This window comes from Lissotriton vulgaris, chromosome 8 (assembly GCF_964263255.1).
Source record: "Lissotriton vulgaris chromosome 8, aLisVul1.2, whole genome shotgun sequence".
Classification (NCBI taxonomy): domain Eukaryota; kingdom Metazoa; phylum Chordata; class Amphibia; order Caudata; family Salamandridae; genus Lissotriton; species Lissotriton vulgaris.
In genome coordinates, this window is record NC_141696.1 from 1,280,742,698 (window position 1) to 1,280,766,660 (window position 23,963).

Here is a 23,963-nt window from a genome sequence, read left to right on the forward strand (position 1 = left end):
CCTTGCTGTGACCTCCCAGCTTAGAAATGTGCTTGACCTCCCAACTCAGAAATGTGCATGTTTTTTTAAATCTTTTTATAATATATGGAGCTTTTAAATGTTTAGTTTTAACAGAAGTCGACATATGTATTAATTATTAATTGCACCTTAGGGATTGGGTTTTTATGTAATGATGGAATATTTTGATACATGCTTTTATGATTACATGTCGATTAAAGCTCAATAAATGGGATAGTACAGTGATGTTACATCTCCGTCAAATCCTTTATTTGCTTCTGGCGACACCACATGTCCAGTTTCATCCAAGGATTGACAACCCTTATCAGTCACTGCACCAGTAGATTCAAAAGGTTTAAGTTTAATTGCATTTGGAGTGCTCCCCGCGCACACCCTTACTACTGTTTTGGCTAGTCTTAACCACAGTTTAAAGGTCTGCCATGGCTTGATTTTTACAAGATGGACCTTTCTTGCTCTCCCTCCTACAATTGAAACTAGAAACAGATGTTCCCTCTAGATGTCGTGTGGGATTTTACACCCTTTCTAGTATTTTTTCTATGTGTACGAGTAAACATTGATCCACGTATCTTACTTTTCCAGTGTTTTCTGACTCTCTAGCTCTGACTCCTTGTTATATCTTAGAGATTTGTGTGGCCCACTCATGCTCATCTTCCAAGTTGCCTCTGGCTGAGTGGTCTACAGCAGCAGGTCAGCGATTTGACCAACTGTACAACTCTAGGGCGGATGTGTTGCAGCATGAGCTTTCAGGAAGAGATCAGATTTAGCAATTTTCCTTTACTTGTGGTGTCCCTCCACCTTATGCATGGTCTTAGCTGGCTCTGAAGCTGACCCCCAAGGATTGCTTTCTAGAGACTGTGTCTCCTTACCTAGGCTTTAGCTTGTGAAAGCCCTCAGTTGGCTTGAGAGTTTAGTTGGACTGTCACTGACAAATAATGATATCACACACAGTTTCTTTAATGCTTTCTGTTGATTGTATTTGATCAAAGATTGAATCAGTTTGCTATTTTGGAAACATACTTTCGGTCCATTCTTGATCAATGTACTCATTTATTCATAATGTGTTTGGGTGTGTGGTGTTACTTCACTAATAACAAGAGACATTTCAGGTGCTAAGTACAAAGTCAGCTTCATATGTTTCAATGGAAGTGGACCTGTTAAATTGTCTGCAGGACACAACCAAAACACCACAAATGTAATCATGCCTTTAAAAATGGCAGCTGCTACTTTGTTTTAGGTCTCTTTAGCTTTAGAAGGGTAGTGTCACAATTTCGAAACCTTTTGGAGATGGCTAACACCCCCACAAAGGCACAGATGAGATAAAAAAGCTATGGAATGGATTGTTACCCTAAGATATTTCTATTTGGTTAAGGGCATTGACTCGAACATTTCCATCTACCACTTTATTTTGGTCTCACAGAGGTACATACTGTACCTTTTGCAGTTTGCAAGGGGAAAGTGAAATAAAATATTTTTTCTTTCAGATATCTCAGTTGGCGTTCACATATGAGTGGGTTTGTAGTGGGCCCTTATTTAAAAGAGATTTCAGCCTGCCCTCTTCATTCATTGGTCTGTCATTTACATTTTTCTTCCACCCACTACTTAATGGGGAGATAAGTCAGCCAACTTCATTCACTGGCTAACTTCACTGTGATTAATGGCACAACTGCACACATAATCGTTTCCATCAGTGCCAGGGATTACTAAGGCAGTATCTGCTTTTGAAATGAAAAATATGTATGCTTTCAGCCATTTTTTTATATCGTCAAGGCATGGCAACTCCCCAATACTACATTTTTACAAAACAAAACAAATATAACAAGGTTGATAGCTTACCCAAGATCAATTGGCTTTGCCATTGCTTGTTCTAAGGATAATATGTGATGAAGCAGGAAAATGCACATCTTCTAGATTGCTTGATAGCAGCAAAAAATGGCTGTCAGTGTTACCAAACGATACCCACATTTGCGGACAGTACCAAGAGGTCTCTCATTGCTTTAGCTGATAAAGTTTTTCCCTTTGAGCAGTTCTGCATGCGAAGAAAGCTGGACTGAATATATGAACTATGAGTCTCACATACCACAAAGATGTATATAGCATCCAGAAGAAGGAATGTATTCCTTGCTGGTATTTATTTATATAGCGTGGTAATGCATCCCAGCTGTAGCATGCAAGCATGCCCTTTTCAGGTCCAAGACAAGCATGGGAGGAATGCAGCAACACACAGAATAACACAGAACAACAATCAGGGGGCACCATGCTGCTCCCTCACACACATTACTCACATGCTTTGAAGGGCTAGATTCTTCTGTCATGAAGAGAAGCTCTGCAGTAGATCAGCAGGTTTTTCCCAATGCACTGCTGGTAAATATTGTTTTATTTGCATAAAACCCTATAAGTTTCATAATACGGTTAACCGTAGTGCACTGTGGATGGTCACATACCGCTACTGTGGCACTGCGTGGGCTCTGTTTCCCGCTTGGAGCCTTTGCTGATCTACATAACCTAATTTTGCAAGCGAGGCTCATTACGTTCCTTGCCTGGTCTATAAGAAGGGGTGCGCTGAACACTTCTGGAATGTTAAGACCGGCGGCGCGGAAAGCTTTTGAGATGGGAAGACTGGCTACATATAGTTAAAATATCCGCCCTGCAGCACACTTTCCTTATTCGAACCACAGATCTCAAAAAGTAAGGAATCTGAGAATCCTATGGGACACCTATCTGTTGTTTGCTCCCCAAAATTAGCAGAGTCAGCGATGGCGTGAATCTACAATAACACACACATTTACGGAAACATTTCCACAACCTACCGATGGGTGGAGCTGAAGGGAAATGGGCAGTCTGGATTATTGCAATATAAGTTACACGGGTCTCCAAGAAAAGATGGGCTGCAACCACAACCATGCATTCCAATTATACCTAAGTTTTCAGAAAGATGACCACACCAATTTAAGATTGAATGCACTCTACTAGCTCCTGGCAAAGTTAAGGGTAAAGTTACAGATCATCTGCAGCATCCTATTGAAATATTGGATTAATTGACAGGCCTACCCTGAACATTTGGAAGATGTATTGTACTCCCAAAAGGATTCTACAATTGGCAACTTGGGGCCTTATTATGGAGGCCTTGCGCCACCGGTGCGTCACTTTTTCCCATTTTAAAAATGACGCACCGGCGGCGCAAGGTATTCATAAATAAGGCCCTTGAAATTTAGCCAACAATCCTTCAAATGACTGAATCATAGCAGTAGATCAGTGGGTGTTCAGGGTCCCATAGTCTGGAACTTGTATCCCAGACTAGGATCAGAACCAAATCAGATTCAGTTCAGAAAAAGAATCTGCCAAAGAACTGAGACCAAAATAGGAGATGCACCACATATCTACCTTAGCTAAGATCTGCGATTTCTTTTTGCAGCATCTGTATCTAATTGCTCCTTTTGACTCTGTAGGGACCGTAAAACAGAAGTGTGGTGCTAGATAAAACTCTAAAGATAAGTACATTAAATTGCAATGTCCACTAATCATAAACCTAGCAGAAAGCTGATAACATATATGCTAGGTAGGAAACACTTGGACAGTCTATCCTTTGCTTTTGTGTGAGCCATAGCTTTGTAAGGCAGTGGTTAGAGATGAGCTTAATGTGAACTGGATCAGATCATTGCAAGTCTCGTAATCCTGCCCACCAGTTATACATCCATATCCGTGCAGATGATGGTGAATCTCATTCTGATTCCATCTTCTCCAAAATCGAGAAGTCATTGATAGTGAATTGGCTTTAGGTAAATGCACTAAAATTGAAGTTATTATTTTCAACTCCTAACCACCACAGCAAGAGTACTCTTGCAAGGAACCCCATCTCAGCCTCAAGCGTTGCTCGTTAATCGACTCTCTCTCATGCCACATATGCGAGCCTTTAAGAATGGCTCCTATTTTTTTTTTTTAATAAAAAAAAAAAAAAAAAAAGAATGGCTCCTATTGTCAACTTCATTGACCACATTAAATCTTGTCACTTATCCTTCACATGGAAGGTGCATTCAAAGCTAGGCCACCCGTCACTAGCAAACCAGATTGCTGTGACAGCCTGTGGAGCAACATTAAACAAGCTGCTGTTAGTTCAAAATGGCGCAGTGAGGCTGTCTGAAGACAACAAAAATGCAATCATGTCTCAGAAGCTCAATAAGAGCTGTGCCGGTGCCCAGTGGAGCATGGATTGAGTCCATTATTTGGGTCATTAGCCACTTTTTGTCTATGTCCCTTATTACTTTTGGCAGAAAACACATCCTATGTCCTAGGAAGATTACTATGCTTTGCAAATTAAGGTCCTCTTTCGAGTATCACATTGAAGTCCAATAGCATTGGAAAAATATGTCTCAATTTCACACCCCGAGGCTTGACAACATTTGCAAGTTTCTGTAAAGGGCTAAAATATCTTATCACTATATTTTTGCATTTTATTTTAACATAGTATGTAGAGACAGTGAAACCCTTATTTTTACAGTACATATGTCTTAATTTCCTTCCTTTTAAAGTTTGAGTTTGGTTGAGGTAGCTGAACTTACTTTCGTAGTTTGTGTTGTACGGTGGTATTTTTTAGATCAGGTAAAACCAACTTAGCGTTTAGACATATTGAATGGGCCCTTAAAATGGATGTTGATATTGACATCAATCATCATGAAGGGGAAGGTAGAAGTATTAGAGTGGGTCCACTCAACTTCTCAACGTAAATGCTAACAAACAAAAGGGGAATGGAGCTGGAAGGATGCCTCTCCTGACCTAGGAATTATTTTAAAAGACTCTTTCCCACTAGAATATTCCAGTGGCATGCTTTATCATCGAATCCTCACCCGAGCCCCTCGTGTTTCTGGGTGGGCTCAACCTCGTGAGGGAAGGAGCTCTTCTAAGGGAATATTCCAGTGGGATGTGTTTAGGAAGTTTTAAATAACCTCAAGTCTCCTGGTAAAAAAAGTTTACGGCTACCTGGGTAAGGTTAAAAACAGGAGGGATGTCAAATGGTGATAAAATATGGGTCCAGTACATCATCTGCACAAAGGGTCTACATGTCGCAGCCACTTAAGCCCTGGTCAGGTCTGGTGGATTTCCCCAGGACCCCAATACAGATATCTGTGAATTCTCCAAGTGTAGAGACACTATCCCATCCTATCTCATCTTTGACAGTCAACCAGATGAAATTATTTCCAGTGACGGAGGTGTGAACCCATGGAATCAGGTTGGCATCTAACAAAATGGTGTTGTCTTTGCAGGCATGTGACTGACTTTAGTGGCAGTCTAAGACATGAACAGTTACAGAAATCTAGATGATTGCCAACAGCTTTCAGTCTTGGCTAGAGATGAGCAGGTTGAACACATGAAGGGCCAAAAATAAAAAGCTGCTGGACCTCCATGGACAGCTATGTATCAATAGTTCATAATTTAGAGTGATGCTTAGATTTCTGGCTGCTCTATCCCCTCAATCTTGTATTTCCCCCTTTTCAATGTCTGCCTGATAGTTAAAGGGGAACACCAATGACTGTTTAATTAGGAAGATACACACCAGCATTAATTCTAAGACATTTCATGCTTTTCCTCCAGACCCAAGGGTAGGTTTAGAAGGGATGTGTTAGGAAAAACGGTTTCAGATGTGTACTCTTTACACCCATGAATAGACTGTTATCTTATGTTATGTTAAATGTACTTGATATAGCGCACAAATCATCCTAGGGCATCTCGGCGCTGCTTGCGGGTCAACTACCAAATTGCGAGCGCATGTATTAAAATTAGTGAGCTTTCAGTAGTTTCCTGAATTTACAATATTTAGTACAGGCACGGACATGGGTAGGGATCCTGTTTCAGTACACAGGATCGAGATAGGAGAAAGCCTTACCCCCACTGCGTGTAAGACATATGCGAGGGATGCACAGCAGAGCTTTTGAACTAGATCTTAAATTGCTACTAGGGTCATATGCTTGTATTCTTTTCTGAAGATACCGTGGACCTTTTCCCTTTAGGGCATTGTATGTGAGGCAACAGATTTTGAAATATGCGCGTTTCCTCACAGGCAGCCAGTGTAGTTCTTTCAGCAGTGGCGCCAAAGCGGTACCTGCCGGGCGGTTGAGCACCAGGCTTGCAGCAGTATTTTGGACAACTTAAAGCTTGGCAATGAGTGTTTCACTAACAACGGCCAGAAGGGCGTTGCCATTGTCCAATATTGATTGGACTATGGCAATCAACTCTTGATTATTTAATAGCAGAGTAAAATGGATATGGTCAGATGGTGGAGCTAGACGGTATATTTTTACCAGCAATAACTCTTCTGATGGCTATATCTTCCCACAGATTCCTCATCTTATGAATATTTTCAAGGCATAAGACTGGATCCGGAACCCTTCTCCTCAAAAGTAGCTCTCCAGTGTCCTGAGTTGGCACAGTGAAGACGAAGCCACAACTTTGCTTCCTGGGTTGTGATAATATATACGTATATAAGACAATAACTGGCATACTGGTGTAAGTTCCTGGTACTTTTTCCATGCCCCATCGTGGCGTGCAGAGAGGAGCCAATAGAGCATTGGTGGCAGTGTTAAATACAACACATGATACATGTGCATAACTTGCGATCTTATTAATCATGGCGCTAACTCATCCTGGGAAGAGAAAGGGTGTCCAGGAATCTGCAGGAAGATAATGTATCAATCAGAAATATCATTACAGGAAGGAATTTTTCTTCTGGTGAATCCAGCTTCCTTCTGGAGGTTGAATGGAGTAGTGCTGATTAACCAAGGAAATCATGCAACACAGACCTGGCAAACTATCAGTCGCTGAGGGCTTGAGGTGTGAGGCAGTAAAGTTGACCAAAAGTGTGCAAGGATGAGGAGGTCGCCACCCGGGAGATGTAAACTTTTCTGGATGCCTCTGGCGAGAGGCGTAGGGCAGCCATGACCCGGGTAGCGCAGGCTTGATTGCTAGCCTGAGGTTCTTTCCTTGCAATCGGATAACAGATCTTAATGCAAAGAATGACCCAACGCTAAATGGTGGACTTGCTCGCCGCTTTACCCTTCTTGGCATCTGCAAAGCCTACAGTGGGCTGACCATCCACTCTGCCTGGCCCTATGCGGTCAATATAATAAGACATTGCATGCCTCTGGTCCAGTCTATGCAACTACTCCTCTTCCTTGGTGGGATGCGGAGAGGGTAGAAAATGGAAGAGTAATGGGCTTGGCCTAAATGGGAAGCAGATACCAATATTGGTAGGAAAGTTGGGCAGGTGTGCGTAACTAGTTTTAGTAAAATACTGTAAATGGTGATCTAACTGAGAAGGAAGATCAAGTGGCATGAACGAGGCTAGAGGGTTAGAACAGTTTGACTCTGGTCAGCAAGTTCCCCAGAATTTCCAAAGGCGCCTGCATTCCAAAAGCATTAAAGGACCTTACCATTGGTAGCAAACTCTATACAAAAGCACGTAATATTACGGTGGTAGATATGCTTCATGAGGGATCAAGGCAAGTAATCACTTGGGGTCTGTGCCTGTGCGGTGCTGGAATCACATTGTACCCACTTTGACGCACTCAGCGCAGACTTGGACAATGGGTCATTTTTTTATACCCATTGAAGATAATGAAAGGACAGTAGTAAGGAGTTGGGAACTTATCGGTTTATCTGGAGATATCAAAGAACTGCACTATAAATTAATTGAGAATATATCCCTAAAGTGCTTTATCAATGGTTGCTCTATTGCCAATCCAAAAAAGGATTGTCGATGGTTTTAAAATGCATCGGGGCCATGTCAATGGGGAACGCGTGCCTTGAATCTCCGAAAAGAATTGATTTGTTACATTTATGACCGACTTGAACGCTAGAGACACTTTTGGGGTACAGCATGATTGATGAAACACATTAAAAGGTGTAAAACCTACATAGAAACAAAACATTTTAACATTGGACTTATATCTGCCCTGTAGATACTCCTACAATACTTTGCTAATAATTCAGAAGCCTAGCAACAGGGCTACTAAAACCCAATCAAGGGTACACTCATGAAACAAGGCGATGGCTCTTAATAAAAAACCTAAAATAATGCTGCTCTGCAGTGTCGCGTGACTTCTGCCCAATGGAGGTGGACTTTATGAATGGACAAGCAACGCGCCCACTTCCCGAAAGGAATCCGGTGGCGGAGCATGAAATGTGAAAGGAACTGCTGCGCCCTGCCGCCATTGTGATGTGGCTTCCTGCAGCATTAGCGACATTCCTGGCCATCTGATCGCTGGCTCACTGAGGGTGCAGTTCACCAGCATTCATATTTGTCAGTGACACGATGAAGGTATTCGTGGTGGTGCTGTATTCTTTCATTTTTGGGGTGGCTGGAGGTAGAGGAGATAATTGGGTAATGGGGAGGTAACTCGGGGTACAGAACAGAGGCGAAGGGTGGTGTGCAGGAAGCTGGTCTCAGGACAACTGCTGGAAAGGGCCATGAAGCCAAATACTTAGATAAATGAAGGAGAGGAAACATGGTGATGATTCTGTGGATGAATGACGCCATGCTAGAACAGAAACAAGCCCAGCTGGTGCTAAATTTGTGCACCCAGACTCGTTCTTCACTAGCAGACTTGGTGTTAAACAATCCAGGCATTCAGCCCCTAAACAAAAATGCTGTGCCCTCTGTTCTTGTGCTTTTTTTTTTACAAGTTGAGCACCAGGCCATGTAATTCCACGCCATAACGCTATACTGTCAGAAGAAATATGGATACAATTCTATGGGTGAAGAAAAGTGTACTGGAAAAGTAATGGGGGGGGTGTTTCTGCTTGTTAAGACATTTATCAATGGGTTTGGTATTGAAGCAGTTCTCGTGCTCTGGGAAGCGTGAGCTTTAGAAGAATTGTCTTGACCGATTCCGTGAATAAATAGCAAAACGGGTTACAGCTAACTCACAGGGCCTATTCACAAACTGCATTTTGTAGTATATTCAGGGCTTAATTTGAGCCGGTGGTTTCCGGTGCTCAGCACCGGCACATTATCAACAACACCAGCGCTTTTCATGAGCACCAGTTAAGGACACATTCATTTACGGGGAGATTAAATGATTTGTGCAAAATCACAGAATGTTGAGCAGACGCCGAGACTCCAACCTGGTTCCCCAGCTCTGAAGTCAGCAGCTCTGGCCTTTACACCACATCCTCTCCTCAATTTCGTGGTTAATAGTTGGTTCTGTTTCAGGTGGTGCTAACAGGAGTAATTCCTCCTGACCTGACAGAGAGCACTTATTTTTTGCAAATTATTCACTGAGTATATTTATTAGTACTACAATAGTACTACTAAGCATACTACGAAATGCTATTTACTAACCTACGTGCAGAGGTCTATGCCTCCGCCTCTTTGATCTGTTCTGTGAAGAGCTCTCCGCTGCGACTGAGGAGACCTCTGCACATATGCCTATGTTTTAGTAGTAAATATGAGAGGGGTGGGGGAGCGACTGGGAAATGCATATGACTAAACAGGAGGAAATTCTGGAGGAGTTAAGGGAGGTCTGGAAAGGGGATTAGGAATGGACATACACCTCCCCACAAACGAGTAAGCCCATTCCTTTTCGTAAACTGCAGATCTAAAGTTATGACTGTCAAATAGGACCCAAAACAGTTGTAAATGTACTTTACTCTGATCTAGAGTACGTCCAGCACCACACTTGGCCACTCACAGGTACTTATACACCCTCCCCAAGAAAATAATGGAGGGACCTAAAATAATGTTAAATTTATGTTTTTAAACTTTAAAAAATATACGTACATTTAATTTAATGCAAAAAAATAAACATAAAAATGTTTGATTTCATATAAAATATTTTAATAACTTTAATTTAAAAATAAATATAACTTGGGGGGGCGTGGCCGAGCGCGAAGCGAGATGGCCGCCTAGTTTGTGAGCTCCGCTCGCCACGGCAATCATCCTTCACACATCCTGCTGCACAGGCTCGGGGTCGACCTGCTGCGACTTCTGAAGAGGCGAGGACCGATTTAATGCAACTCCCAAGTCTAGAGGTGCTCTGCAACCCTCCTTTCTGATCCTCTCCGCCCGGACCGGGACTGAGCTCGTTTGCAGTCCGAGGAGCCGGAGACTGCGGCCGGTGACGGAGTTCACTAGAGGGCGGTGCTCTACGGGTCGGGACCCCCGACGCTTGGAATCGCGAGGGGCGGCATTTCATCTGCTTGGGCGGCTGTGCCGGATTAGCGCTGCCGAGGAAGCGGCCGCATTTGAAGGTTTACCACCATCGGCCAGTAAGACTTTTCCTTTGTCCTGGGGCTGCTTGTTGTATCAGCTGGACGGGCGGAGGGGCGCCATTTTGGACCGGGTGCAACTCTATACGGACTTGTGGACATGGCGCAGACCTGCTTTCCTTTGTGAGTCCGAGCACTATAGAGATCAGCAATATGATATGCTGCCGGCGGAACTACCGATGTTGATGTGCCTTATGCAGCCCAGCGTGGCCACTGCATGCTCTCCCTACCAGTCGCCCTCGAATGAAGTGCTTTCTACTGCCACTGCGGAATGGCCGGTCGCAACTGCTTGCTCTGTGCGGTGGCCACCCGTTTGTCACTTCCACAGCTCACCTTGTGATCGGATGCGACTGTGTGTGCTGCTGGCGCTGGATGGGGCAGATAATTCACTGAGTGCAAGCGAGTTTGTGCTAGACGAGCGCTATGGAACCCACAGTTCGAGATCTTATTGTTGCTTGGGGTTCCCTACGCCTTGCCTGGGAAAGGGAGTCCAGGAAACTCGGGCGTAAACTGGACGCCATGTTAGCCTCATCTATTGCTGGGGACTTGGATGGTCCGAGGCAGATGGCTGCCGCAAGTGTTTCCCCACCGACTGTACCTGTTGCATGCCTACAGAAGGGTCCGTGGGAGGACCTGCCTATTGTTGAGGACGTGACACAGCGGATTGACTGTATGCAGGAGACATTGGGGCCTGACGACGGCAAGCATCTGGATCGCCATTTCTACGCTGCTCCTTTGCCCACCCACCTTAAGCAGCTTGTACTGTGTTGTGGCTTGAAAGATTGGCCCGGTGCCTTCCCGCAGCGCCTCTGCTTTTGGACTTGCAGTCATCTTGGTCCCCAGATGATGGAGTTTCCCAGGACGTTGGATCTGACTGGTTCACATGCCTACTCTGTCTTTTTGGGGTTGTACTGTGCTGCGGCATATTTGAGTCCACGTATTGATGGCAGGGTTAAGACGGGCCAGGGGTGAACTTCTTTTTCTTGGTTTGCAGGATGGATATCAGGGTTGCAACTGTGCTGTGGACGTTTTCTGATCTGTGCTATGCCGCCTTTTGCTGTTTGGTGATTTATGGGTCTTTTGTACTCGAGCCTGAGCCAGAAGGTGTAGGTGGGGGGGGGGGGGGGGGGGGAATTTGGTATCCATGACTTTCCCCCCGTTTCTTCCCTTTCATTGGGACTTTTGGGGTGATAGGCACGTCAGTAGGGGGGTGGGCCGTAGCCTCTTCAACGTGCGGGGTGGGGTGGGTTATTTTCTCCTTCGGTTCTATGGCCCATTTTTGACCGAGTCTTTTTCTACATTCCCTCTTGTGGGTTTTCTGGGGTACCAAGCATGCCTATGGGGGGGGGGGCCGTGGCCTTCCTCTGCATGCAGGGTGGGGGGTTGGGGTGCAACGTGTTTTTTTGTGTTTCTTTGTCTCTATGGCCCTACTTTTCTTCCTTCTTGTCTTTTCTCTTATATCATTTCTTTAGTGGGATTGGGTTTTGCGTGATCTGGAAGGGTGCCCACTGTGTAACATTGCGGACTGGATATATTCGTAGCCATTTGGAGGTGGACCATTGTGTTTTGAGTATCAACTGTGGTTCGCTTTGCTTCCTAATCTGCGCCCTTTCCCTGACGATTTCTAACTGTGGCGATAAGTGGTTCTGGCGACATTCTGCATAGCATACTGTTCAATCCTGTTTGCACGTACTCGGAACCGATGGTTTGTTTTTGCTATCCTGATGCCAACTATCCTTCAGACTTTAAATTTAAAATTAGACCACAATGCTCCTGTCTTTGATCCTGATGGACTTGCCTTATTGGCCTGTATTGTATTTTGGAGCCTTCGGGCTGTGCTTATGCTTGTATGTTTACCTTCTTGTCAATAAAGGTCTTCCAAAAATTTTTAAAAAAAATAAAAAAAAATATATAACTTGAAAATGTGAAGTAAGAAAATACACATAATACATAACATTTAGTAACTTTCATTGTATAATAAATAAATGTAAACATTTTACTTTGAGTGGGATTTAAAGAAATTGTTTAAAAAATCTTTCATTCAAAATAATAAAGTCAAATGGATTAAATAATTATTTCTTAACTAAGTTATTAGTGCTGTAGCAGTTTTATTTTGTTCTACATTTAAAATAAATGTGTACAATTATTTTAAATCCACATTTAACAGACAGTTTTTTGCTAATGTTTTTCAAAGTTTCCTATTTTTTTATGCTTTTCCCTATACTTTATCACAGGAAAATCTCTGCTCCTCCTGTGGAAATATCTGCCTACATGTGAAACATTACAAGTAGTAATATAACACTCATAAATTAGATTCCACGCCCCGGCTTCAGTGGGTGGAAACTTGTAAGTCTACACTTTGTAGTAAATTTACACTCATAAATGGTAAATAGAAAATTGGTAAATGTACTTCAAAGTGTAAGGCTAAATTTACACATGTATTTATTTATTTATTGTAGAGTTTTATATAGCGCAAACAAGACCCGTGGGTATCAGAGCGTTTAACATCAGAATAGTTAACTAACACAAGTGTTAACGTTACAAGAAACAAACAGATATGAGGTATATAATAGAATGAATATGATTAAGTGACAATATATATGTAAACAAGAACACATGTGCAATTCGCAATAATAGGTGGGGTAAGGCTAAGCTTATATCATATGCCGATATTCCCCGCCAAGGTGAGGTAGGCAATGGTAAGGTTTTGGCTTAACAAAGTGTTAACCTTTCTAAGAACAAAGCCGTTATGAGGTAGATAATAGTGTGGCTGTGATTGTGTGAGACAATATATATGAGAAACAGATACCATGCAATTCGTATTAAGATGTGGGGTAAGGCTAAGCTTATATCATATGCCATATACCCCGTCAAGAGTGAGGTAGGAGAGCGTAAAGTTAGGCTGTACGATAAAGATATATTATCACATTGCCCTTCAGGGCATTCGGTAAGAGTAAGTGCATGTAAAATTCGCCTTTGTGATGAGATCCTCCTTTGGAAGCTGTGACCCGCTATCTCTGTTAAAAAAAGATTGCACTTTTTTGAGAATAGATAGTAGGTGCACTGCTGATTGACCGGTTGTTGCTGGCAACGTTTGTGGGTGTTTGCTCAAGTACTTGGAGATCATGTGGAGGGATATGTAGCTTAAATACTATTCGCCTCCAGACAGTACACATTTTGTATTTTGAATCTAGGAATTAGGGTTTCTAATGCTATCAGGACAGAATGGCAATGAAGGTTCAGGGTTTAATCTTGTTAATGTTTTTCATGGAAGATGTGAGAGCTTTTGTGATTGTGCACAGGTGGTAGTGGCGAAACTGATCCGACTTGTCATTCCTTTTATGGACTTGTAAATTGGTTCTGACTGAATAGTCAGTACGCCTTTGGTGACGGTTGACCATGGGTCCTCGAGGTCCTTAGTCATGCCACTGCAGGCGTCGACAGTCACTCACTGCACCTGCTTGCTTGGGGTCTCTGTCCACCTTTGGAATGGAGGCCTGGGTAGCCACCACTGGTATGAAGCCTAATGTGCTGTTCCCAGTTCAGGTGTGGGTGTGCTTGTGCTGGACCTAGTGCATTTGTTTGTATATTTTGTGGATTTGAGAGAGGTACAGCACTAATGAGGATTCTAGTTTCTGGCGATGGATGGGCGGTTAGCAGGCAAAAGTTATTATAAGTGTTGTTTTAGAGATAAAGGCCTTAAAGAGACCAGGCCATGTTATTCGTGGTTTCCCCATGACTGCTCTTATGCAGTGCAGTTCAATCAGAGAATCACTTATGCATGCGAGAGAATTTGATGGGGGCATGCATAACATAAAATTGAAAAACGGTAATTGTCAATAACTTGAAGTTTTTGACTGCAGGGTTCCAAGTGACATCATAAATAACTTGAGCTTCAATCTTGTTGTTTATTTGTTGTCACATAGAACACAAACCTGTTATTTACAGCTACCCATCTATAATTCTGTTTGCTCTGCAGCCCAGCCCAATACAGACAACATATTTACAATAAGTATATAAATGACCATAAAATGTACCAAAAAGTATTATTTTCAAGACGCCGTTACACTAGATCACATAGCAATTTTAGGCACAGACGCCATATATTTAGGTACAAGTGACTCTTAAACCATGGAAGGTTCTTAGATTTTAGTCACCTCTGAGATCAGACGCACCCCAACCACTCCTAGAAGTTGGCAATTTGTATTTTGAAAATTCAGAGGAAAAATTAGAGGAAATTCCACTTTCTTTCCGCTTTTCAAAATGTCTTCTATTGAACAGAGAAATTATTACCCTTGACTTTTCGTCTGAAAAGGACCCTAAACAGAAAAAAAGAATGTCAGGGTTTTCGGTGATTAAATTCCAATCGCTGCCAAAGGCAGAGTTTTGGTTCTTAGTGATGTTAAAATGTTTGTGCACATCGCACAACAACCAACATAGGATGAGTCATGAAGAGTAAAACTTGCGAAGCTCGCCCTCCATTTAGAGAAACATAAAGTTTCTCTCAGATTGTAGGTATTATTTACCTTCTGTCAGAGTGTGAATTGTACTCTGCATCCAGCTTATATTTGGGATCATTGTCAAAATTCAACGAGAATGTTTAACAATGAGCACATTCCGCTGAAATATTATATAAAGTTGTCTGTTCACCTACGATCGAAAAGTAACATTTGTAAAGTAAAGGCCAAGTGGAAAAGAGGCAGGCTGTGGGAGTCGAAGAGGCAGTGACATTTGTGTGGTGAGAGACTAGGACTACACATTTTTATTAAAGAACCAGGGCGACTAAAGCAGAAATATGTCAGGAACTGTTACACCCTAACGCCATTGTACATGGCTTCCTGTTCCATTATTTCTAGTGTCTCGGTCGCAAGTACGTTTCCCTCTTGCAGTCTGTGAAAGTTCAGACTTTGAGAACAATTTGATAAGTAGTTTCCTCAATTTTTTTTTTAAAGGCAGCAGAGGCCGGTGCAGGTGAGCGCTGTGGGCCAGGGCAAGGCAGGGTGGAGTCGATGTCAACAAAAAATGGAATAGGATTTGTTTATTAATTTTTCCCTATTCCGTCGTCTGTTGACTCCCCCCTCCGGCCTCGCCCCACCACGCTTACCTGCACCGGCCGCTGCTGTAGGATGAACTTCCCATAGGGTACCTGTAATAACAAGCGGTACTTCCACCTGCCAGGAAGGGCTTAGAGATCAACAGACAGAACACAGACCCACACAGGCATACACACAAGCCATGTTGCCCCAACGGGGCATTTGTGCAATGTTTACATGAGATATCGTGCAGTCCACAAGGCTGAAGCCAATTCTAAGCACTGGGCAGTGTTATGCACTGTTGTAAATGGACTTACTAATGTATTTGATCGGTACACTTTAGATAATGGTGCATTTCTGAGTAATACATACACAGTTTCTGTATATGTGTTGCTTGGGTGAGCATGTGGTGGCCTGATGACAATAGGTCCAGGGTTCTCTTCCACCAATTGCTGGTATGAGTCAAAATGGGGCGTATCACATCAGCTGACCACTGCAAGTACTCATTTAAGTCACAACTCTGCCACTGTTTTGGCTTACTGGTGTCTTTTATAGTTGAAGAGCTGGAGTAGCAATATTTTGCCACCTTGCTACTACCAGTGGTGAATGGTTTCTGATCACTGGTTCATTAAATGCATGCACAGCTTTTGGATGGAAATGAAGCAGCGTTTGTTGACATCTCTAGAGTAAATGAAAGAATGTATCACTATAATGTACACAAAGCAAAATAACACAGTTAAAACATAACAGGGCTCAACACAACAAAATAGTTAAAACAGAATGCACCTGGACAACTACAATATAGCAACATCACACTGCAATAGTGCAGTACAAAAACAACATTAAAAAGGCAACAGAACAAATCATCACCACAACAAAAAGCTACCCAAGAAATATACTCGGGCATTCTGGTCACACATTACCACAACCTGCTTTCCTGATACAGTGGTGACAGGTGTTTGCACAAACCACCCTCTTATGTTACAAGCAGGGAGATAACATCACACCAGTCAAGAATGTTTTGTGATCCAACCCCATGCTTTCATGAACACATGTAGTCTGTAACTGACATCGTTTCGAAGCTTGAGCCCCCATTGGGGAAGAGGTGTGGCTCCGCGGCTAGGGCGACTGACTCCGGAATCTGGGGATCACGGTCCGATCCCGGTGCCAGCAGCAGATTAGTCCAGCACCATGTAACTCTGGGCAATAGCTAGCTTAATCCTCCCGACAGCCCCCAGCCCCCTTACGGGTGATTGTGCGCTTTACAAATGTGGATTATTATTATGCATAAAATCTTTCGTGCACCCCATGAGGGTACGAATACAGGATCGTGATCATGACTAACTTCTATATGGAGATGACCCAAAATGTAACAGGTATAGTTGCAAGGGCAGATACCAGGTCAAAACCAAACAAAAAGGCTCACGTATTGAAGTATGTGTGATGAAGTTACCCACGCCTCAGAGGTAGTTGTTAATTTTGTTAACAGGGTCAGATTGCTGGGTTTACGGGGTGCCTGAAAAATTACTTTGAAAGAAATCATGTATTTCAGTGTGGACACCCCTGGGTTATATCCTGATAAGCATTTTACACGGAAAGGAACATCCAACAGATGTAATGCTCTTACATGCATTCTACACAGTATACTATGATAAATTAATTTGAAGAAATAGAAATGGTGATACGGTATAACATAAGACACACATTGAATGATCCTTATGAAAGTTAGAATGCTTTTGACAGTGTATTTGGTTTGCTTACAGGAGATGGCCATCAGAGCACTCAAACAGACTAGCAGCAGGAATATTGCCGCCGCGCTGGAATACATCAGCAAGATGGGTTACCTGGACCCGAGAAATGAGCAGATAGTACGAGTCATCAAGCAAACCTCTCCAGGTGAGCTCACCTTCCAGTTTGTGTTCAATGAACATTATTTCTACTGTCTCTTATTTAACACAAGAGCTGTTTCCCAGTATCACACCAGCAGTGCAAGACTGGCCATTCTGTCACTATGAATTTAAAGAAATTTTACACGGAGATGTGTTTGGAAACTGATTTCTATAACAAGCATTGGCAATACCAATCAGTCCTCTTTTATGTGCTTCACTGTGCACTCTTAAAGGCCCACCACTCACATGGGGAGAGTCTTTTACCTCTGCAGTACTGGAGATAGGATCAAGAACCAGGAAAGAGTGCCTGCATGCTCTGGTGCAATGGAACATGGGCCCCACCAGAAGTGCACGATAAGAATAGCAAAGCATGTGAGAGGGTGCATAGGAATGCAGCCAAGATTTGAGATACTTCAGATCCATGCCAGCAAAAGACTTGTACCCCATGCAAAGTGTCTTTAAGCGATCCGTGTATTCACTGCTAACCTGTGGAAGAATTCCAACTGGGATTTGCCAGAAGCGCACTGAGATAAATTAACTAACATGTGGCAGCTACACTTTGCACATCCTGAAGGCAACGCATAACATACATAGTAGGTAAGCCATGCAGGACCGAATTCCTATAATCAAAACAGGATGCCCCCCTTCTCAAATTCAACTAAGAGGGTATGAGAATTTAATAATCAATAAGGCAAACCTGTTAGCTTTAACATGAAATAAATAAACATGACCATGTGGTCTCTGACTAGTGTTATGTTCCATACGGGCACCCCAATATAGGCTCAGGTAGCAACCTAACCTCTCACCTATATTTCCCCTGCCATTACACTACATAACGGTTCTTGGGACTGACCTTTTACCTTGTTACGGTACTGCTAACAGGACGTGGGGTTTTCCCTGAAAACTAACCTCATTCATTATGCATGAGGATTCTTGGAAACTCAGCAGGACTACCATCTCCTGCATAATAACTATGTATAAGGGTCATTATTTCCGTCATCCTAAGTCCAAAATGACACAGAAAAGTAGATCCCCCGAGGGTACCACTTTGGATATACATAAACACCATATCTTTGCTGAGGAAGGGAGAGAAGAAAAAGGACTTCCATGCTGCCACGCTGTCGCAAGATGTTGAGGTTCCTGCCCGTAGACTCTCCAGCTGGCAGTGGTCTGACACCCCTCGCGGGTGTCCATCTCGAGACCAAGACCGGGTCCCACAGTCTCTCACTTCATGTAATGGGGTTGACCTTATCCTAGAGCAAATCTTGGCTCTACACCTACATACATGCAAAGTACACTTAAGTACATCTAGTTAGGGTTGCATCATAGGAGTACGCATTATTACTGTAATGTATTTTTATACCTGCCTGTATTCATGGTTTTAGCACTATGGTAGAAATCTACCATCCTTTTACTCTGTTGGTGCTTATAATCATTTATATCTTGTCTTATGGTTATTTGAGCACCCCTATTTTACACTAGAATGATGCTAGTTCAGTAAATGCTTATTGAAAACGTCCCCACTGTTTATTCTGAGTGACTGAGCGAAAAGTACTGTACTGTTTCCACGTTCGCTGATAGGACAGAGTTGTCATGTTTGATAGTTGCCAAGAACTATTCTCTCCATGGTAAGAGGAGTTTACAGTGGCACTGTGAGCTAGCTGGTACACAGGCGAACATACTCAGTGGAGGTGTCTGGAATGAGTCTGGACATCAATCCCACAGTCTATGTTGTCTAAATGCGCAGATCCTATATAGGTTTATAGGAACGACATCACATCAGACTGACTCGTTAAACATTTTAAGAAGAATCAAAGTATACATTGACATGAACCTTAAATCACCCTCTACAGATAATAAGCATTGCCCAGTGCCAGACCAAAAAATGGATATATATATATATTAAACACCTTCTTAGTACAGTTATCAGAGAGTTCACAATGAAAGTCCCCTTCAAGATGTATTTGTCTGATAGTTACAAAATGTAAAGCCCATTCCTGTAGTTTGTCCCGAAGTAAAACCACTTCCTATTGTATTTACCCAAGAGTTCACTGTGTAAAACCACTTTCTGTTGCATTTATTAGTTCACAATGTAAATGTTCTCCCTGTTGTACTGCAATTCTAGTATTAGGGTGATTTCATGGTGCAAGTGGTACTTTGTATTTCTGTGCTTCCGCATTTTCTACCTTTTTGTTGAAATGTTAAATGCTCGGATGTCTTCCAGTGAGGGTGGCGCTCATTAACACACTTCACCAGTACCTAATCAAACTTTAGTCAGCTGACCAGCCATGTCCATCTGTGATTAGTTACAACTGAATATCTGTTAAATACCTCCCATCACCAGAGTGTAAAAACAAAGCAAAATTCAAATAAGCAATGTTTTGAGGGGAAAAAGACAAATGTGCAGTTTGCAATAAAATGAATATTAGTGAAGTGGAAAAACCAGTTGTTAGCGGAAAACATTAAACATTTTAGAATATAGTACTCATGGAGTCTGAATAGCCTTGGTAGTAATGGTCTTGGGTTTAAAGAGATTTGACTAATGACTAGAATAAGGAAACCGATGGTACAGGGTTTTAATCAGCCTTTAAAGTGACAGTGTTATTAAAGTAAAACAAATTAAAAAAAACATTTGCACCCACTCTGCCCTGTCAATGATATTCACAAACTTTAGAAAGAAAAAGAAACATTCTTTCCCTTTCTGAGTTTTGTTGCTTCAGCTCCAACAAGCCCTACACTCTGTGGTGCACTCCATCTGAACACTGAGCTTTTCTGTTCCTGCTGTAGTCATGCTCTATCTCCAATCTGCCTTATTAAAATCCTACCCTTCAAGTGCCCGTCCCATTAAAACCCTCCTACAGCTGTGCTCCAACTCAGTATTGACCTATCCTGTCCCTCCTCATGTGTGCTCCTCTCTAGCCTGCTTTTCCATCCCTTTCACAGTTGTTCTCTAATCTACCACTTTCCTATTCTATTCCTACCCAAGCATGGGTAATCTCATCAATCCATCTCCTCACTCAACATTTAAATACTACTATCCCTTCCCTAATCTACAAGTGTCATCATATTAAACCTGTCCCATTACATGGGCATGCTCCACTTAACCTCTTTCCTATCCTTCACTCATGCTTGCATCAATGTATCCAATTCGTCCATTCTATGTGTGTTTCATCCCAAACATGTTGTACTCTACACCTACATTCAAACCACATTCAACATTTGAAACTAGTACCATTCCAACGTGTTGTGATTGCATTTATCTTGATATTCTGCAGTCTCTGGTTATTGTCTTAACATAAATAATCTGAAGTTATGCCACTTAATTAATTTTGTCTTAAAGATATGTTTAATAATGCAGGTTTTCTTTGGAATTCTTCTAAGAATAATTGTTTCGGTACTCTATATTCTCCCTCCATTAAAGACACCATAGAAGCCAACATGTCTCTCTAAAACACAAGATCTCTACTTTGTCTGCCTAATGTTCACCTTTATACCTTTCCTGGTGGGGCATATTTGATCAAATGAAAATTATGTTTTTGCCTATTATTAATTTTTACTTACAAATGCTTCCGATTCGGTTACCCATAACGTTTATCAACATCCATGGATGGCCTATTATAAAAATTCTCATGGAACAAGCCACTGGCTCGAATCTCTCTATCCAAACTCAAAAACTCCAAATCATCTGGAGGTGTCAATCTCCCTAATTTTACATAATATCATTCTGCTTTCTCCCACAGACAGATTTGGCCCTCCTTAGACAGTTCACCTACCATTTCCCACCCGCTTTGGAAATCTCTCAAACTTTCTTTAATTTCTCCTTTTTCTCTTATTCAGTTCTCTCTTATTGCTCAGAAGCCTACATCCAGGCCCATTCCTCTACTAAAACATTCTAACAATATTGTTGAAAAAACAAATTGATATGCCTTCTCAATTGTTGCCATTTACTCATATTTGGTATGATGCTAATATCACTACAGCTCATAAAGTTCTTAAATGGTCTAATTTTTTGACTAATTGTTTTAGCTGACTATCCCAGATCATACATGACAATCAATTCCACTCTTTAGAAGAATTACTTTCTTGTTTTCACATTCCCTCGTTACGGGCTATATATAGCAGTCTTTTAGATATTCTCAGACAAGGTGTCATAGACCCTTTTTTTGATTCCTTCTCAATCATCCAGTACTCCCACTTCTCCTAATGATTTTTCTATTGAAAGCGTTTTTTATATACCAGCAGTTTTAATCTTCAGATTCAGCCAGGACTAAAACTAAAATTGAGAAGTCCTGGGAACATGATTTGCAGGCTTCCTTCTCCAGATCCTTATGGAACAAAATATGGCACAAAATTCATCATACTTCCCGTTCTGCCAGTTCCACTCAGAACAAGTATGTCTTTTAATAGGTTTAATAGGTTGTTTTTAACTCCTTGTTCTATTTTTAGGATGAAATTATTGCCTAACAATTGTTGGACTTTCTATGCCTCTCATGGAGATTTTCTTCATATCTTTTTTTTATGTCCAACGGTTCTTTCCTTTTCTAAACAGGTTTGGCACAAACTGGCCCAGTTGCTTTCTATTGCTGGTCAATTCTTCATGTTTTTCTTGGTGGTTGTTCGGATAGTTGGTCGGGCAACAAAGGTTAAGTGTATGTTTGTTGATTTTTTCCTGGCGGTTGCCTTTAAAGCTATTATTTCTAATTGGAAAAGGTCTAACGACATTTCTTTTCTTATTTGATGGAACTTGATTTGTCATAATCACAGATTGGACACTGCCCAATCACCCACCTTGAGAATTGTCATCAAAAGTGATCTGTTATGATCTCCTGACTTACTATTTATCTCATCACAATATAATAAATACTAGTGTTGACGTTTTTAAACCCACATGAACTCTTATTATATCCTGATTTAGTTGTATTTTTCTTCTTATCAATTTTATTTTAACACACCTCTTTTTCTCATGTTATACCTATTACCGATAACCTCAGCCTTTTCTTTTTGAAACTAAAGTTCATGCTCCCCCCTCTTTATTTTTCTCTTCCCTTGTACTCAAAGCATTAAAATATATAAAATGCTACTTGTTCTATATTGCAAATTTTCATTTCTTTTTGTATTCACTCTGAGATATGTCCTATTTTACTGAGCTATATTCATTGTATTGTATTTTATAATTATTTCTCCCTCATATCTCTTTGGATTATATCTATGTTATATCTAATTTTTATGTTCATTTTCATCATTTAAAGTTGTTTTATAACTTCAATAAATCTGTAAAAAAAACATGTTGTGAGAGGCCTATCAAGACTTTCTTATTTTATTCCTTACCGGCAAGCTGTCTCAAATGGGTCCTATTCTGTCATCAAGACGGCTCCATTTCAAATTTTGACCCTCACTGAGAAACATGTCATTTCAAACCCTTACTATACCATCCCTTTCGCAGCTGTGCTCCAACTCAACCAATCCTGCTGAATTGCTCTTTTTCTCCATTATACACCCAGAGCAAACTACATATATAGATGGTAGTGAGCAAGGCGGTCCGCCGCCGAAACGCGTCTAGGTCGTGAGGAATTAAACAAATCTTTCTTTAGTTATTCATCCACGGAGTCAGCGCCTTCTTGATTTAAAGTTTGGACTGGTTCGATATATATATATATATATATAGATATACACTCCAGTTTCAAGAAAGAAACACGCTGCACTCACGGGCCCCTTTAAAGATACTTTATTTACAAGGACACGTTTCGCGTTCTGCCTTCATCTACTTGTTTCAAAGACATAGCAACCTGTCATGATGGCATTTTAAATAGGTAAGTGTAATTTCATTGGATATAGCAGCTAGATATCAAAAGAGGACTTATTTCCTCGGAACGAATATTCTTTCCCCTTTGATGTATTCTGGGATTTAAAGTCCGAGAGCGTTCATGGGGGCTATTCAATTGCCCTTATCAATTCCTCAGTTGAAATTGGAAGATCTTGCCAGGAAATACCTCAAACCTTCTTTTTTTAGATCAGGATACTCGAGAGCTTGAAAGTGTTAGGGTGGGTGCGGAGATCTGCTTCCAGCGTTTTGAGGTAGCCATACGCTATATATATATAAATATATATATATATATATATATATATATATATATATATATATATATATATATATATATATATATATATATTCTGCTCCACGAGTGCCGGGAAAGAGTTCAAGGCTGTCTGGGCGGTCCGAGTAACAAAGCCGGCGCTTTGCAATTATATGTATATATATCCAACTCCTGCCTGTTGGTCCTGGATGCCAACGTCGACACAGGTACAGACCACAAGAAAACGCTCAAATCATATGCAAAAAGTGGTTTATTGTCCCATCGTCTCCAGTTGAAAGTGGAAGATCTTGTCAGGAAAAACCTCAAACCTTCTTTTTTTAGATCAGGATGCTCGAGAGCTTGAAAGCGTTAGGCTGGGTGCGGAGATCTGCTTCCAGCGTTTTGAGGTAGTCATACACTATATATATATATATATATATATATATATATATATATATATATATATATATATATATATATATATATTCTGCTCCACGAGTGCCGGGAAAGAGTTCAAGGCTGTCTGGGCGGTCCGAGTAACAAAGCCGGCGCTTTGCAATTATCTGCTCCCAGGTTCAATAATGGTAAAGAACCACTCGGACACCTCAAGTGCTGTAGCTTGGATTTATTAGCAACGGGAAAAACGACGCGTTTCGGGGATTAACCCTTGATCACGCTCGTAAACAATAAGT

General features: G+C 41.6%; 1 protein-coding gene across 2 annotated transcripts in view; it reads left to right on the plus strand.

The window, feature by feature from the left end:
* Nucleotides 1-23,963, plus strand: part of LATS2 (large tumor suppressor kinase 2) — a 123,794-nt gene that overhangs the window by 66,386 nt on the left and 33,445 nt on the right. For both annotated transcript variants that reach the window (XM_086935207.1, XM_086935206.1), the window contains exon 3: nucleotides 17,072-17,204. In XM_086935207.1, coding sequence (XP_086791333.1) covers nucleotides 17,072-17,204 — 133 coding nt within the window. The remainder of the gene's footprint in view (nucleotides 1-17,071; nucleotides 17,205-23,963) is intronic.